Source organism: Beta vulgaris, chromosome 6, assembly GCF_026745355.1.
Source record: "Beta vulgaris subsp. vulgaris cultivar EL10 chromosome 6, EL10.2, whole genome shotgun sequence".
NCBI lineage: Eukaryota > Viridiplantae > Streptophyta > Magnoliopsida > Caryophyllales > Amaranthaceae > Beta > Beta vulgaris.
In genome coordinates, this window is record NC_079207.1 from 59,175,095 (window position 1) to 59,192,961 (window position 17,867).

Sequence of the window (17,867 nt, forward strand, 5' to 3'; positions counted from 1 at the left end):
ATCTACACCATTTGACTTTCACGCTAGCCAATACGCAAAATTGTTCACTAATATTTATAATTATGGAAGATTCTTTTTTGGTATGTGACGTGCAAGAGGGAAAAAGAGAGAGAATGACCCTAGAGAGAGAAAGTGAGAGAGAAAGGAGTTCCAGAGAAACCCACTCAAACCCCAACCCTTGGATCCCAGTCCGCCGGCGCCGCCCCCAACCTTCTACCCACCCCAACCTTGCCACAAAAACAATCTTCATTGACTTCCTCCCAATAAACACCACCCCCTATGATATATCCAACATCTTCTTCCCCTATGGTCTCATAACTGACATTGTCCTTCCGGAGAAACTTCGACCTAATACCAAGCACAGATATGCTTTTGTAAGATTCTACTCTTCTCACTCCATGCATCAATCCATCAAAGCAGAAAATGGAAGAAAAGTCGGCAACTTCACCATGAAAGTTAACCCTGCAAAAACCGATAAACCATCCAAAAACCCCAAACCTCGTCCTAGTTATACCCAAAAAAACACCAAAACCCGGAATCGCTCCGTCCCTCTCTCAGTCAACCCCCCTCCCACCTCATCCCTCAGAGACGCTAGAACCTACAAAGAAGTGTCCTCTTCACCCTTCCATGCTAAAACTCCTAATCATTCACCAGAACAAATTCAGCCTTCCCCCACCTCAAATCTAGATACTTCCAAACCCCCAGAAATATTACACCCGCACCCGGATCAAATACCTGAAATTACAACTTTCCTTCAGCCTGTTGAGCCCCAGCCTGATTACATAGTGAGAGAAATGTCCCAACACAGAATTATGAATTCAAGGATTTTGGGGGCTGACACAGAAGCAACCAGAGATGAAGTGGAAATTGGTTTGGTAAATGATGAGCATGTTCCCATCATCAAGGGGGAAAAAAATAGTCTCAAAGAAGATCTCCTCCAAAGAAGTCTCATAGGTTTTGCCTCCTCATCCCTATCATCTTCTGATATTCTTGATTGTATACTAGCAGAAGGGGTTAACTGCATGGAAATCAATCCTATGGGTGGAATGATGCATCTTATCACCTTTGAAACTACTGAGGACAAGGAAGCCCACTTGGAAAGTCAATGGCTAAAAACTTGGTTCTTAGAATTAAGGAACCCGAATGATAGCAGTGCAGCTCTTTGGAGGAAAACAACCATCTCAATATATGGAGTTCCCTTGTCTGCATGGTCACATGGAAACTTCTACAAAATAGGGTGTATATACGGCAGAGTTCTATCGGTCGATTATTCCGGATTTGATTATGCGCAAGTCATGATTTACACTGATTGCCTTTTTAAAATCAATAATCCCTTACTCTTTGATCTGGGGGAAAAAAGATTCAACATCTTTGTCTTTGAGGATCCACTTCCCAAACCCATCCATACACATCCAAAATGGCAACCATCCAAAGAGCTGTCTGGAAAAGACACTGAAAAGTCGCCTAACAATGGAGGCCAAAAAGATACTGAACAAAGGGTCCCAATTACCAAGACACCATTGATACAAGGAGACAAAGGGGGGACAAAAACTATTCCTGAAAACGAGGCCCCACACCCAACACTCTCCTCCCCAAAAAAATCACCTCGAGAAAACACAATCTCGTCAAACAAGGAAAACCTCAATCATTGCCTTTCCCCTATCATTCAAAATTCGATTCACGAGAAAATACCTATTAACTTTTCACCTTCCCATTTAATCGGGGAAAGATCACTTTCAAACTCTCCATCTTTTGACTCCCACAAAGTCAGTCGCCCTTTATTCTCAAAAAACCTTTTTCCCCAGCCCAGCCCAATTGCCGAAATACCTGACCAAGACACATTCCCATCCAACCTCCCTGAAAGCCCACCTCCAAAAGCAAACCCAAAATCACTTCTACCCTCACTAAATGAACACGACTCACATATCTACCTACCCAATGACTCCCCAATACCATCAAGGAAGTCAAAATCAAACTCAACAACATCCTCTCTATCTGAAATTCCTTTCCCGCCTGGTTTTGAATCAGCCATACCAACGCCCCAATGAAAGAAACATGAAAAAAGGAGATTGAAGAAAATAGAAAAAATCCAAAAGAAGTCGAAGAAATCCAAAATAGAGGAAAGAAATTCGCCAGATCCATCCATACACCACATGTCTCATAAACACTTATTGGGAGCATCAGACATAATAGAATTGGGTGTGCAGTTGGGCCTACAGTTCAATGGGCCCATAACCCAGCTACATAGTAGAATTGAAGACATTCTAGCCCGTCAGCAGGCAGATTAGGCAGCCACCCAGCATACTTAATTCATCAGCTGGATCTCACTTCTCATTCCTCCAATCTATAATTATGATACTCCTATCATGGAATCCAAATGGGCTTGGGGCGAAGCCCAAACGCATGTCTCTAAAAAAACTAATTTCAAAACTCAATCCATGGTTCGTCTTAATCCAAGAATCAAAGCTTGATCACCTTCCACCCTCCACCATATCCTCTCTCTGGAATTCTACAAATATCGATCACTGTCTCAGCCCTTCATTGGGCAACTCCGGGGGTCTCATCTCTCTTTGGCAAACACATCACTTCAAACTTGAATTGAGTTCCATTCATAGGAACTGGATTGCAATTGAAGGCACCCTTTGTGCCTCAAATTTTAAATGCTTAATTATCAATATTTATAACCCATGTTGTAGCTCTTTGCGTGCAGGTGTATGGCAAGAATTAATTGAACGATGTGCAGAAAGTAATTGCCCAATTCTGATTACAGGGGACTTCAACGAAGTCCTCTCCCCCGCTGATAGGGGAAGTCAATCTCTTGATCCTCTTGGTGTGGAGGAACAGACCTGGCACTATAGGAACAAGGCTAAGGAACAAGGCTAAGGAACAAGACTTAAAGATTATGGAACAAGACTTAAAACTAATTTAGGAACTTCTAAGTGACTAATATTGTGCGCCTAAGATAATTGTGTGCCTAATATAATTGTTAGAGTTTTTAGGGATATTTGACTAAGATCCATTATTTTAGGAAGTTAGTTTAAGTTTGTTAGGAAAAGATTTTAAAAAGTTTTCTGATTTTAAATTAACTGATTTTCAAATATTATCTTTTTAAAATATATATTTTATCTTTTATATTTTTTTAAAAGATTAAGTTTTCGAAAAATTTATTATTTCCGATTTTCAAAATGTTTCGGATTTTTAAATATAAAACTGTTTTCCGGTTTTATAAAAGATTTTGAAAAAGATATTTTTCCTAAAAACTAGCTAAAGTATTTTTATTTATTTCCTAAAATCTAGATTACACGCCTAAGGTTACTGCTACACGTTTTATGTAGTTAGTGGATTTAGTGGCTTAAGTTAATTATCCTCCAAGTATTTAATTAAATTAAATAAGTTTAATTATTCTCCAAGTTTTGCAAAAACCACGTAATATGTTACTGCTTCTATGAAGTGAAGTAGTGGATTAGTGGATGCTTTACATGACATGGAATAATTAATTTAATTTAATTAATTAATTAAACATCATGGAGAACATGTGATAATGGTCTAAGTTAGTGGAGAACATGTCTTGTCTTAATTGTCTATAAATAGGCGCCTAATTCATTTGAGTAAAATTGTGTCTGACTTAGTTAATTTGTCCTAAGTTATCTAAAGTGTCAGTGCCTTTTCCTTAAGAGAATTCATACTTACATTAATCGAGTTTATTACTCTTCCATTATTTTATAAAGTGTATTTTTGAGAAAAAGGGTTTGAGTGAACTCTTGTAAGTGTGAGAAAGCTTTGAGTGAAGCAAAGAGAAAGAGAAAGGAACTTCGAGTGAAGTTTGAGAGAAAACGTCAGTTGTTGGGAACTGTCGTTGGGAACTTGAGTTGAGTGACTTAAGTTGAGAATCGAGAGAAAAGTAATAGGTTGTAATCAGAGTTGTTTTGGCCTATTATAGTGGAAAGTTGTTTAAAATCCCTTGTGGTCGAGGTTGTTTCTTCCTACTAGGCCTAGGAAGTTTTTCCTCGTAAAATCTCTCGTGTTCCCATTGTTTGTTCCCAAGTTTACTTTTAATTCCGCAAAAAGTAGAGCTTATTCTCTCACTATAATTCACCCCCCCCCTCTTATAGTGCTCATATTTATAAAACAAAAATATGAGTTGAAATTTATTTTAAAAACAGGATCCATGAATGTAGAAGCCTAATTTATAGTCAAACAAAATTAAGAGAAAATATTTAGTAAGTTATTTTTAAAATGTTGAAACTTCAACTTATCCCAATTTTTTTCCCCTACATCATATATAGAGGACTAAATAATACTTACTCAATTTTATTAATTACACAATTTGCCTTTTGGCACTATTCATCAACAAACTTTGTTAAGCTATCTCAAATCATCATACTACATCTGTTCTGAAAAAAGTGAAACAAATTTATCTCTTTTATATGTGAACTTTTTGAGACAATTGTTTCACTTATTTCAGAATGGAGCAAGTATAAAAAAACATGGTCATGTAGGGTTTTGCTAAATCCGTCTTAATGCAATGATTCCAAATATCAAATTTTTATAATTTTTACTTAAACACAATTAAGAAATATTAATGTTCAAACAAGTATCTCATCAAGTGTGAAAAAGCAGACCGTGCAACTAAAAAATAAAAAAGTTTATTTTTGTTTGTTCTTAATCTACACCATTTGACTTTCACGCTAGCCAATACGCAAAATTGTTCACTAATATTTATAATTATGAATAAGTACAAATTATAAAAAGTTGATAGTTCAAAAATATATGTTGAGACGAATCAAACAAATTCACTTGACTATAAGTTTCTTTATGTGTAAATAATAATTGATGGTCAAGTAAAATATGTAAATTTTGTCAAAGTATAAAGTCTAAAGAAAAAAAAAGGGAGTATTCAGAAGCTTTCAATAGTATAGGATAAAGGATATAAGTTAAAGATTATATCTCAAATTTTTAGAGCTTGTTCAATAAAAGTAGATTTTGCATAATTTGTTTATTTTCCTATTAGTTATTAGCTATTGCACTAATTTTAAGATGTCAAAAACAAACTTTTAAATAAGTGAAAGTATTGTGTCAGACCGTCTGACACAATATATTTGGTCGGACCAGAGCAAATTGAAAATATTTGTAAATGCAGAATCCTTAACATTAGCAAATTCAATAATCAATTCACCAAAAAAATCAAAGATCTTCCATGAATTTAGAGAGAGGAGAGAGAAAAATACCATTGCAAGCGGAAGAAAGAAGATGAGAAATGTCAGCCCAAACAGTGCCGTCGCGGGAAGGTATTGTCATCGCCGTCGTCGAAAATGTGATTTCTCTCTCCTCCTGCTCTTCCGCCATAACCAAAGAAATTAAGGATCAATCAAATTTGATATCGATGAGAGAGAAAGTTAAAGAACAAAAATGGCGGTTGAATGAATTTCTTTCAAGTTTAATAGTTTTTCTTTTAGTCGAATTTTTCTTTTCAGTTAGTCGAATTATCCTAGCAGTTCGTTGGTATATTCTTTCACTTGGTTGGTTTATCCTTTCATTTGTTTACTTTATTCTTTCAGTTGGTTATTTTATTCTTTCAGTTGGTTCCTTTAGTCTTTCAGTTGGTTCCTTTATTCTTTCAGTTGGTTGTTGGTCATGCTGGTCCGACCACTTCCATTGTGTCAGACGATTCAGACACAATACCTTCTCTTTAAATAAATTGGTATTAAAACTATCGATTAGATCCCCTCAAAAAATCAAGAAAACCAACAAAATAATAATAGTGGTTATTAAATTATCTTAAGAACAACCAAATGAGCTATGCTCCACATCAAAAGTTAGCCTTATAAGCTTTATTTTTTAACTTCTTTGTCCTAAACAATTGCCCAACTGCTAAAGACGATTTTAAACATTAATTTTCACCTTAAGTAATACTACTATTTGAGTAGCTGTTGCTACACATTCACTAAATTGATGACAATTTCATTCTCAGTTTAGAGTTTAATAGTCAAAAAATATTGCTAAAAGGAATTAATATCTATCAACAACCAAAAATAACAATACATGGACACAAACCTTGGAAACTCAACTTGCAAAACTGACAAGCAGAATTAGGGGTGGCTTAAAATACAACCACCGACTTAAGCACTTATTACTTATTAGCCCATTGCCCATCAAAAAATGATGCGATTGAAAAGAGTGCACAAACATACCCACCCACCACCAATGGAGAAAGAAAAAGGTAACCCAAAAAGGCTATGAAAAGCTACATGAAATTGCCAAATTATCTTCTCACAAAAATAGGAAAAAAAGAAAAGCTAATTTGTAGCTAAAACCAATCCATGATTTCTACAATCTCACAACCACACAATGAAGATAAACATTAAAATTAATTTTTCTTTCTTTCTACCAAAAAAAAAAAATTATGATAATTAGAAGAAAAATCAAGATAAAAATATATAATCTAATGGTCATTTTCTTAGCATTAATTCAATCTAAACACATGAAAGCAAACTTCATGCTTAAATTTACCAAAATGGGCCCCTACAATGATAGCCATATATGGGCCTTTGCCCTTTGGATACTATGGAAATTTCCCGGTTACCTCACTAACGGCCCACACGTAAGCAAACGCGTAAATTTTGGGCTTTTCAGTTTATATCATATCAAATAAACCACATAAATCAATGACATTTTCACACTTAAAAATCTTACTACAATCTTTCAATCAAGAAAGTTCTCTATATATAGTGGGTCCCACCTCTATCAACCTTGCCACAATACATACTTCCATTGGTTAACCTAGAATGATATGGACACGTGGCTGATGAAACTTACCTTTTTTAATTTCCAAACCGCTTAAAAAAGTGCCAAACACGGCCTTAGTTTTTACTCCATTTGATTAAAACATTATTTAATAACATTTCCATCTAATAAACACCTTACACGTATCAACACGTGTCAGCAGTATCCCCACCCCACCCCCAAAAATACTTTAACCATAGTTAATTCATCTAACCTTGATATCTAGTCTAGTTTAACCAACCAAAAAACCCTTTACTTCCTTTCCTTTATTTATTATTGACCATTGTTTCTGTCTACTCCTAGGCCCTCAAAACTCCACATTATTTTCTCTCTCTAAAAAGAAAAAAAAAATCCTCTTTCTCTCTCTAAAATCTCCTAAATTTGGAACAAGTTTATTTGAAAGACAATCAAATCTTTTGAAGAGTGAAAAATAAAAATCAAATCTTGGAAAAAAGAAAAAGAAAAAGAAAAAGATGGGATTGTCAAATTTCCCAAGTCCAGCAGAAGGTGTGCTACCAGTGTTAGTGATGAACACAGTAATGTCAGTGGCAATATTGAAGAATTTAGTAAGGTCAGTACTTCAATTGATGGGAGCAACTAATTGGGTTTCTAACAATTTTGAGGAAAATTCATCAACAACAACAACAAATGAATTGTGCCCACCAAACAGTACTTATAGAATAAGGAAGATGAGGGGTATTTCAATTACACAGTTCAAGTATTTGTGTCACAACAACAGCGGTAAAAGTAACAGTAACAGTAAAAAAAACCAAAAAGATTCAAACTTTACCCTTGAAGGAAGAACATCAATTGAGTGCTGTGTTTGTTTGTGTAAATTTGAGGATGAAGAAGAAGTTAGTGAATTGTCTTGTAAGCATTTCTTTCATAGAAATTGCTTGGACAAGTGGTTTGATAATCATCATAGTACATGCCCACTTTGCAGATCTATGCACTGAAATCATTTTAGTTTTTTTTTTTTTTGGGTAGGAAATTTAAGTGATGGTGTTTATTTAGCACACTTTTTTTTTTTTTTTTGGAGGAGGGTTTCTTTGATTTCTTCGAACTTTTCCTTTTTTTTCCTCTATTTTCCAGCAAAGTGTGACCCAGGAAAAAAAAAATAAAGAACAAGAATGAACCTTTGCTGTTGTAGTATGTAGACCTGTAGTGTTGTGTGTTTGTCTAAAGCACCAATAAAAATTATGAAAAAAAATACAGAATGAATAGTTCAAGAAGCTTTTAGTTGTTGTATTTATGTTATTGATTTTACATGTCTTTTCAATTTATGCAAAACTTAGTAGTACTTGTTACTAACACTTAACATGCACTCCAAAACATTAATTGGTTTTAAGACTTTTAGAGCTTGCTAGTTGAGAAGTAAAATGATGTAGAGCTATTTGGTTAATAAAAACATTTGATGCAAGTTCATGGAGGAATTTACATAAGTCCTTCAGTAAGTGGAACTTGTATGTAATAGGAAGTTTTTATTTTTTTATGATAAACCAAATCCAATTTTGCACTTTGTTGGAAATGCAACTATATGAGAGAACAATTTTCAAAAATAATATAACTTTTTAGGACAACCAAAAGACACTATTTTGTAGTTGTTTGGTACATAAAATAATTTAATTTTTATGGGAGGTTATAATATATGGAAAGTTATTTACCTCTGGTAATTTTTAGAAATTTACTCAGAGCTTGTTTGGTTAACCTTCAAACACATGAAAAAATAGAATTTTTAGGAAGTAAATATATATGTTGTTGTTTGGTTGGCAAAAATATGGAAACTAGGAAGTTTTATTTCTTATAAAATGGAGGAAATAACTTATCTAGGCTCCTTTAGGTAAGTGGAACTTTTCATGAGAGAAAGAATTTTCCATGTTTAACCAAACAAAAAAATGTATTTTCTAGGAAATAAAAATTCATGGGCAATACAAATTTATGAGAAGTTATACTTTCCAACTTCAACCAAACGAGTCCTAAAAGTGTTTCGTTGACATTAAGAATTTTTAGATTCTCAGGAATTTTAAATGATCAAGCGAGGGGTGAGTCAATAAATTTTCACGTTTTTTGAGAATTACAAATTTCCTTATTTTTCTTACTTTTTGCTAATCAAATAACTAATTAGTTTAGAAATTCATAAAATTTTCATTATATGTGTATTTTTTCTCATATACTTTTTATTTTGTATCAAACAATTATTTTGTATGTGTTTTCTTCACATGAATATATGAATTAAATTTATTACACTTAATTGGATATTAATGAGCAACAACTATATCTTATGTTTACACTCAATCGAACATGATGAACACTTGAAATTCAAAACGCACCCTTAATCGACTGTTGCTTGTTTTTCTGGGTATGCAACAAATGATATCAGACGAAGCAGCAGGAAATCTGTTTTTTTTCAGGAAAAAATGAAATTATATAAAATAAATAAACATTTAATTAAATAAAAAAAAAGGTTTTGTCTTAATGTGCAACATGCAGTGGATGGTAATGATCTTACTAGAAATGGTCCATCAAAATTTCTAGGCAGTTTTTGCTTTTAGGTATTGCACCTTCTTCTACTACCATGTGACACTTTTTATTGGCTAACGACATGTGAAGGCTTCCTATTCTTGGCAGCATCAATCATTGGTGGCATCTCAAATTATGTGGACCTGCTTTCATTTTGTTATTTGTATATACTATTGACTAACCCCCAAAATAAATGTTTTATTTTGATGTGGTCCTCGTCCTCTTACTTTTCTTGATTTATGTGTAATGTGTATCCGTTAAATGTTCTATGGGGTCTTATAAAGTGTGCTAAAATGACACTTTTGTTGTGCTAGTGCTACTACATGCATTTTTGCAATACTTGTGCTGCTGCAACTACATAAGTAACGATGCTGTGCCTGTGGCACGACTGGTACCACTTAATTGCAAGAAATGATTCTCACCTAGTGTTATATTGGGATTAATCACAACATATGTAAAAACACTCATTAACTCCGAACTTTTCTATGTGCATTTCTTTACGTGCAAAAGACATTGGTTGAGTTTGATTATGACTTGGGTTTAAAATGACTACATGAAATTTGAGTTAATGAGTGTTTTTACATATGTTGTGATTAATGTGAGACGACGAAGTAATTTACTTCTATTTATATACTCCCTCTGTTTCATATTATAAGGCATTTTAGTTAAAAGAATTTGTTTCAAAATATAAGGCATTCTACAATACCAATGTAAGATTAAATGCGACTTTATATTATCAAGATAAGCTTATAGGTTATTTTGTATTATCAATACAATATTTAATGTCAATTATTATTACCCATGCAAATCTAACTAAAATTAACTAAATTCTTAATCTATGTGCAAAAACCTTAAACGACTTATATTTTGAAACGGAGGGAGTAACGGTTTTATGTAATTTGTAGACAATCTTTAATACTCACCCTTATTATAATGAGGATGATAAGAACATGTTAAATATATATACAAAAACTTGTCTATAGACAATAACTCAAGATTCTAAAATCAAATCTTATTAGGGGCATTATTAGTTATGTCAATGTCTGATTTGATTTTTCTTAAATATTAATCACTTCTCCCTACCAACCACAGAAAAAAGAAAAGAAAAGAACATGATAAGCATGGAAAGGATGTATATGCTCTTTTTTCTTTTCTTTCACGCCATGATACTACGTTTGTTTTATAGGATAATATTGCCCATGTTTCTATTCATAAATTATTCATGCTCAATTTTTTCACCAAATATCATTACATTTCCTTTTTGATGTTGTATATATAGAGAGAGGGAGATGATGATCCTAAAAAACATTTACAAAGCATAAATCTAACAAGATAATTTTATATGTTTTATTGATCAACATATATATATTTAAGAGAGTAATAAGTTAATTACTCTTTTGTAATTGGGTCAAGAATGTCAAGATAAATTTAGATTTTGAAACAGTTACCCCATATCCATCCATTATAGATAAACATTTGACTTTTCTAAATAAGGAAGCTAATTGAATTCTATACAAATTTTCAAGTGTAAAAATACGTTAAAAAATATTCTAACTGTCCAACAAAAAATGCGTAATATAAGGATAACATCTTCAAATCGTATAGTTCATTGCTTTTACCTTTTTTCTTTTGTGAATCAATAAACTTGGTCAAATCAAATTTTTTAATACAATCTAACAAGAGATCGTACCGGACCGGACCAGGATTGGAATCAAAACCGGACCAGAATGAAACGGACCAGAAAATTTCTGTCTGGTCTCCGATCCATGAAAACTTGGGATTTCGGGTTTTTGGTTCGAACGGTGATGGTGGGATTTCTTTTTTTTTAAAAAAGGTTTGAAGGTTAAAAAAAGTTTAGAACTTAGAAAAGTTTTAAAGTTAAAACCTTATCTTTATTGCCTTTAGGATTATTACTTTTATTATTATTAGTTTTTAATCTATCGAATTTATTTTAAACCTTAGCAAAAAAGTTTTTTTAAATAAAAAAATACAAATTCCGGTCCAATTGGTCCAAAAAATTCGAATTTCAATCTGCTGGTCCAATAGGTCTGGTTTTAGACCAATGCACACCCCTACAAGAGACTGGAGATGTTCTTCTTTTACATAGGGTCAATAAGATCTTTATTTTCGCCATATCATGAGTTTGATTCTGTTGGTAATCCTAGATGACTTAGGATGTGTTTTGTTTACCTTTAAAACCGTAAACTTAGCTGAGCTGAGCTGAACTAAATTTATCTAAACTGCACTGTACTTATTCAACTTATTGGACCTGATTGAACCTGATTGGAACTTATTGACTTGATTGAAATTTATTAGTTTTGATTGAAACATATCTGGAGTGAGCTGATTAAACCTGATCAGCCTTGATTTATAGTTATTTTTGCACCTGATTGGACCTGAAACTTATTTTTATAAGGTGAATAGAACGCACCTTAAGACTTGATTGGACCCGGTTAAAACTTATTTGACCTCATTTGAAAAAAATTGATGAGTAATAACATAAATAGTGTCCCTCGAAATTAGTTATGTCATAATAATTATTCAACGTTACCATTCAAAAAATTGTAATTATTAATCTCTTATGAATGAAATATTATATTCTAATAATCTCTTAGGACTAACATTGTTATTATCTTATTTGACCATTACTTTTTAGTAATAACATAATCAAATAATAGTAATATAAATAATAAAATACTAGACAATAATAATTATTGTAATACTATATAATTCCAGTGGTATGTTAATTAAAAATTTAATTCTATTTTTATTGATTATTGATTATTTGAATCTTATTGGAACTTATTGGATCTGATGGAACCTGAGTAGAACTTATTGGGACTTCTAGAACCTCATGGAAATTGATTAGACGTGATCAAATCTTATTGGACTTGATTGAACGTTATTGAGACATATATAAATTTATCTGAACTGATTGGACATAAAAATTATTTTTAAATGATTGGTTGAAAATCTATATTGACTTCTCACCTTTTCTAGTGGATCCGCATAACCTTGTAATTTCTAATGTTGTTTCCATAATTCCTCAATAACAATTTATTTAGTAAAATTAGATTGCAAATAAGTATTATTTCTCCCTTTAAATATTTGGTATAAAGGGGAGGCGAAATAATGACGTTGAGCAAATTATAAATTTGCAACAAGGCAAATTCCAATATACAGAATAGCCACACATAATTTGGCAAAAGCCGGTGCAGATTGAAGAATATTTGCATTATTTATGTATCATTTACCCAACATTGAGGGAGACCCTTCTGAGTTCTAACTTCTTTTGCTTGATAAATTCCTCAGCTTTGACATCTATATAAATATCATCTTGTTTATGCTCTTGCTTGCTAATAACAGCCTGCTTTTGTTCAACAATTCCGTCAGTTTGAGCACCAACATCGTCGTCGACAAGTATGTGCTTCAGCTTCTTTTTGATAAATTTCTCAGCTTCAACATTGATATCTTCTTCACATTTTCCAGGACTAGTAGTTGTAGTTCTCTTCACATACTTTCTGCTACCGCGGTTGCTCGAAGATTCAGAACTGTTAAACTTCCTGGGAGGAGACAACAAGTGAGAGAAGTATATCTCATGTTCATTTAATCCACTCATGTTTCATAAACATATCTCATGGATAAACATTTACGTATATTCATATATGCATGGTTCAAGAAAAGGAGCCGTAATTCAGCGGTAATTTAGGCTTGATATTAAATTAAGCATCATTAAGCAGCTCTATAGAAGCTTTCTACATGGATAAATATTACTCTCTCGGCCAGAATCTAAAAGTTATACACCATCTATTTTATTTATTTATTTTACACAAATTGTTTATTTACACTATTTTACATGCCTCACTTTTTTTTTTATTCGGTAATTAATTGACCAAGTAAGCTCAGATTTATACCTACAAACAAATATCCACACAAATACTCCAAATTTGGGGTTAATGAGAGTCGAACTCCCGACCATGAGGTTGGGAGGTGGGAGCTCCAACCATTGAGCTTCCACGTGATTCTCTTTACGGGTGCGTTCTATTCAACTTATTGGACCTGAACTTATTGGAACTTATCTGAACTGAACTTATTGAACCTGAACTGAACTTATTGGAACTTATTAAACCTGATTGGACCTGATTCAACTTATTGGACCTGATTGAACCTGATTGGAACTTATTGGACCTGATTGAACCTGATTGACCTTATTGGACCTTATTGGAACTTATTGACCCTGATTGAAATTATTAACCTATTGGACCTGATTGAAACTTATTAGACCTTATTGAACCTGATTGAAACTTATTTGACCTTATTAGACAAAAACATTGACCATGAATAACATAAATATTACCACTAACGTAAATACTACCCCTCAAAATTTTTTATGGAATAATAATTATTATAATTCGTCCTTTAAAAAATAATGATTATTAATTATCTCTTATGATAATTAATTTAACAAAAAAATTACTATTTATATATTTGCCTATACATAACTTTCATCACTAATATATCTAATAGTGTTGTTTTATTTTATAAAACACTAGTAGAAAATCAAAAAATTAATTTTATAAAATACTAGTAGTTACTAATTAAGCTGGCAAAAGGCAGTGAACTTTCATTGTAAAGGGCTTGATTATGGGCCTGATTCTCCTTTTCCTAATCAATGAAAATAAGCTGAACATTTATTGCTAACAACAACTCCTTCATTCATTTCTTCAGCTTTCTTCACCTTTCATTTATTTGAATGTTACTAGAAGAAAGAGAAAAAAGTCACAGTAGCTTCAACACCTCTAAGATTTCTTCTCATTACTTCTCCTTTCTTCTCCTTTCTTCCTTCTGTTTTTTCTTTTTTTTTGTTCAAAATCTGCATAACACGAAGCCATTCTTCGTCCTTCAATTCTTCACCTGAGCAGCTTGTGAGCCGTCGCGCCTGTGCATTCCAGTTTTACCACCATTGCCGCCTACTGTCTGGATCTGAGGTACTTTCTTTTATATTTCTGTGATGGTTAATATTAATTGTTATTGCATTTTAATTGTTAGAGAATTCTAATTGTTCTATGTGCGAATTTCAATTGTTAATGGTGAGGTTCATTATATTTTTGAGGGAGAAATCTTGCATTTTTTATTGTACAGTGAGGTTCATTCTATTTTTGAGGGAGAAATCTTGCATGTTGAGATGTAAATGAATCTTATATTAATCAGAAGAAAAGTTTCTTCCAGCATCAGATATTATAAAAGTTTCTATTTTTTTCGAATATACTATTAAGCAATTACGATGGTAGTTGTATATCCAAAATTAGAGTTATCCATAAGAGGGGGAAAAAGGTCAGTAACTAAATTGTAGACAAATTGAGTTGAACAAACTCTTGAGTTCGGTTGAAAGCTTGGATTTGAGCTCAGTTTGTGCTCAACTCTGTTAAATAAGCTTGAATGTGAATTGTAAAGTACATAGCTCGGATATGTCTGGCTCCTTTTACATTGCTATTTATTGGTGATTTTGTTTGCATAAATTTTGTAGGGGTTGTTTTGTGAATTGTAAATTTTGTATTGGTGATATGTCTGGCTCCTTTTAGGGCATTTTAATTATCGACATTCTTCATTACGTGGGACTGTTGAAAGAATTTTTGGTGTACTAAAAAATAGATGGAAGATTCTAAGAATGATGCCGAAGATGGATGATGCTTACCAGTTGGCTATCATCGTGGCAATATGCACGCTACATAATTTTATTCGTTTACATGATTTAGGAATTCCAGTTTCGCAAGTAGTTGAAACCATGGAACCAAGAGCTGATTTAAATTTGACTGACAAGACGAGAACAAAGAATATGGAGATAACTCGGGCGAAAATTGCAGATGAAATATGGTTGGCTGTTGATGAAGAAAACGTATTGATTGAAGAGGATGATGTAGAAGATGAGGAAAGATACTCCAATGAAGAAAGATACTCCAGTGATGATAATGAAGCAATCAATTGATAACATTTATATCTTTCATAGTTATTAGTAACGAAAACATGTTATCTCTAGTTATTTAAAGACGAATTGCAAAATATTGTAATTATAATAATTATTATTATTGTTAACCTTAATTATTTGACCATGATTATAATATTATTCGATACCAATATGAATAATCAAATAATAGACAATAATACAAGTATAATACTATACATTGTGGTACTTTAATAAAAAATTCTAATAATAACATAATCAGCTAATAGTAATATGAATAATAAAATAATAGACATAATACAAATAAATAATAAAATAATAGACATAATACAAATAAATAATAAATAATAGACACTAATACAAGTATAATACTATATAATCATTGTGGTACTTTAATTAAAATTCTAATAATAACATAATCCGCTAATAGTGATATGAAATTATGAATAACAAAATAATGGACAATAATCATTACGTGGGACTGTTGAAAGAATTTTTGGTGTACTAAAAAACATGCACGCTACATAATTTTATTCGTTTACATGATTTAGGGTGCGTTCTATTCAACTTATTGGACCTGAACTTATTGGAACTTATCTGAACTGAACTTATTGAACCTGAACTGAACTTATTGGAACTTATTAAACCTGATTGGACCTGATTCAACTTATTGGACCTGATTGGAACTTATTGGACCTGATTGAACCTGATTGACCTTATTGGACCTTATTGGAACTTATTGACCCTGATTGAAACTTATTAGACCTTATTGGACCTGATTGAAACTTATTAGACCTTATTGAACCTGATTGAAACTTATTTGACCTTATTAGACAAAAACATTGACCATGAATAACATAAATATTACCACTAACGCAAATACTACCCCTCAAAATTTTTTATGGAATAATTATTATTATAATTCGTCCTTTAAAAAATAATGATTATTAATTATCTCTTATGATAATTAATTTAACAAAAAAATTACTATTTATATATTTGCCTATACATAACTTTCATCACTAATATATCTAATAGTGTTGTTTTAATTTTATAAACCACTAGTAGAAAATCAAAAAATTAATAATCATTATTATTATTGTTAACCTTAATTATTATTATGTAATTATTATTATTATTATTGTTAACCTTAATTATTTGACCATGATTATAATTATTGTTAACCTTAATTATTATTATGTAATTATTATTATTATTATTATATGTAATTATTATTATTATTGTTAACCTTAATTATTTGACCATGATTATAATATTATTCAATAGCAATTTGAATAATCAAATAATAGACAATACAAGTATAATACTATACATTGTGGTACTTTAATAAAAAATTCTAATAATAACATAATCAGCTAATAGTAATATGAGTAATAAAATAATAGACATAATACAAATAAATAATAAAATAATAGACATAATACAAATAAATAATAAAATAATAGACACTAATACAAGTATAATACTATATAATCATTGTGGTACTTTAATTAAAATTCTAATAATAACATAATCCGCTAATAGTGATATGAAATTATGAATAACAAAATAGTGGACAATAATACAAATGTTTATTAAACATTGACTATTTGGACCTTATTGGACCTTATTAGACCTGATTGGAACTTATTGGACCTTATTAGACCTGATTGGAACTTATTGCACCTAATTGGAACTTATTGCACCTGATTGGAACTTATTGGACCTTATTAGACCTTATTGGAACTTATTGCACTTATTAGACCTTATTGCAACTTATCTGAACTTATCTGAACTTATTGGACCTGAAACTTAATTTTTTAAGTTGAACAGAACGCACCCTAAACATTGACTATTTGGACCTTATTGGACCTTGTTAGACCTGATTGGAACTTATTGGACCTTATTAGACCTGATTGGAACTTATTGCACCTGATTGGAACTTATTGGACCTTATTAGACCTTATTGGAACTTATTGCACTTATTAGACCTTATTGCAACTTATCTGAACTTATCTGAACTTATTGGACCTGAAACTTAATTTTTTAAGTTGAACAGAACGCACCTGATCTGAACTTATCTGAATTTACATGGTTCACTTGATCATTGTTTTCAACTTTTTTTATATAACTTTTTTACTCCTTAATATTCAGGTATAATAATTGTGTAAATAAATGCTGTATGGAAAATGTGAAAGTCAAACTTATGGAATTAAAAAACAGACGTTAACCGTGTAGAAAAGATAATTTTATGATAACGTAAATAATTTTTTGTAAAATTATAATATATTCCTTTAACGACGATAGGATTGATAACTAAAACTGGACAGAGGATGTACATTATTCGCTGTTGAGAACTTGATCATGCTTCTGAGGAAGAAAAGGCAAGGAATTATGCTTTACTTTACCTATATGATTCTCAATAGAATATCAGCAAGTTAAGTTTTGACTATGTTATAACACGATAAATCTTTTCCTAAGACAAGAATTTAAAGATACATCTGGAGAAAGTACATGCAACAAAGTTAGGTAATTTACCAATCAATATTGGATTTGGATGATCATCATTGAGTTAAAATATTACAAAATTAGCTATCACTTT

General features: G+C 31.7%; 2 protein-coding genes across 2 annotated transcripts; one reads left to right on the plus strand and one right to left on the minus strand.

The window, feature by feature from the left end:
- Positions 1-7,066: 7,066 nt before the first annotated feature.
- On the plus strand, positions 7,067-8,031 carry LOC104897136 (probable E3 ubiquitin-protein ligase XERICO). Its single transcript, XM_010683963.3, has one exon. It carries the CDS (start codon positions 7,257-7,259, stop codon positions 7,737-7,739), a length of 483 nt encoding a protein of 160 aa, XP_010682265.2. The 5' UTR covers positions 7,067-7,256; the 3' UTR covers positions 7,740-8,031.
- A 4,325-nt stretch (positions 8,032-12,356) lies between these two features.
- On the minus strand, positions 12,357-17,694 carry LOC125499041 (uncharacterized). Its single transcript, XM_048647437.2, has 2 exons — positions 17,605-17,694; positions 12,357-12,866 (listed from the first exon to the last, which is right to left on the minus strand). Coding segments are annotated over exons 1-2 (315 nt in total). The 5' UTR covers positions 17,607-17,694; the 3' UTR covers positions 12,357-12,553.
- Between the last annotated feature and the right edge of the window lie 173 nt (positions 17,695-17,867).

Excerpts from the sequence above, each read along its gene's own strand:
- LOC104897136 (XM_010683963.3), top strand. The coding sequence starts at position 7,257 with ATGGGATTGTCAAATTTCCCAAGTCCAGCAGAAGGTGTGCTACCAGTG.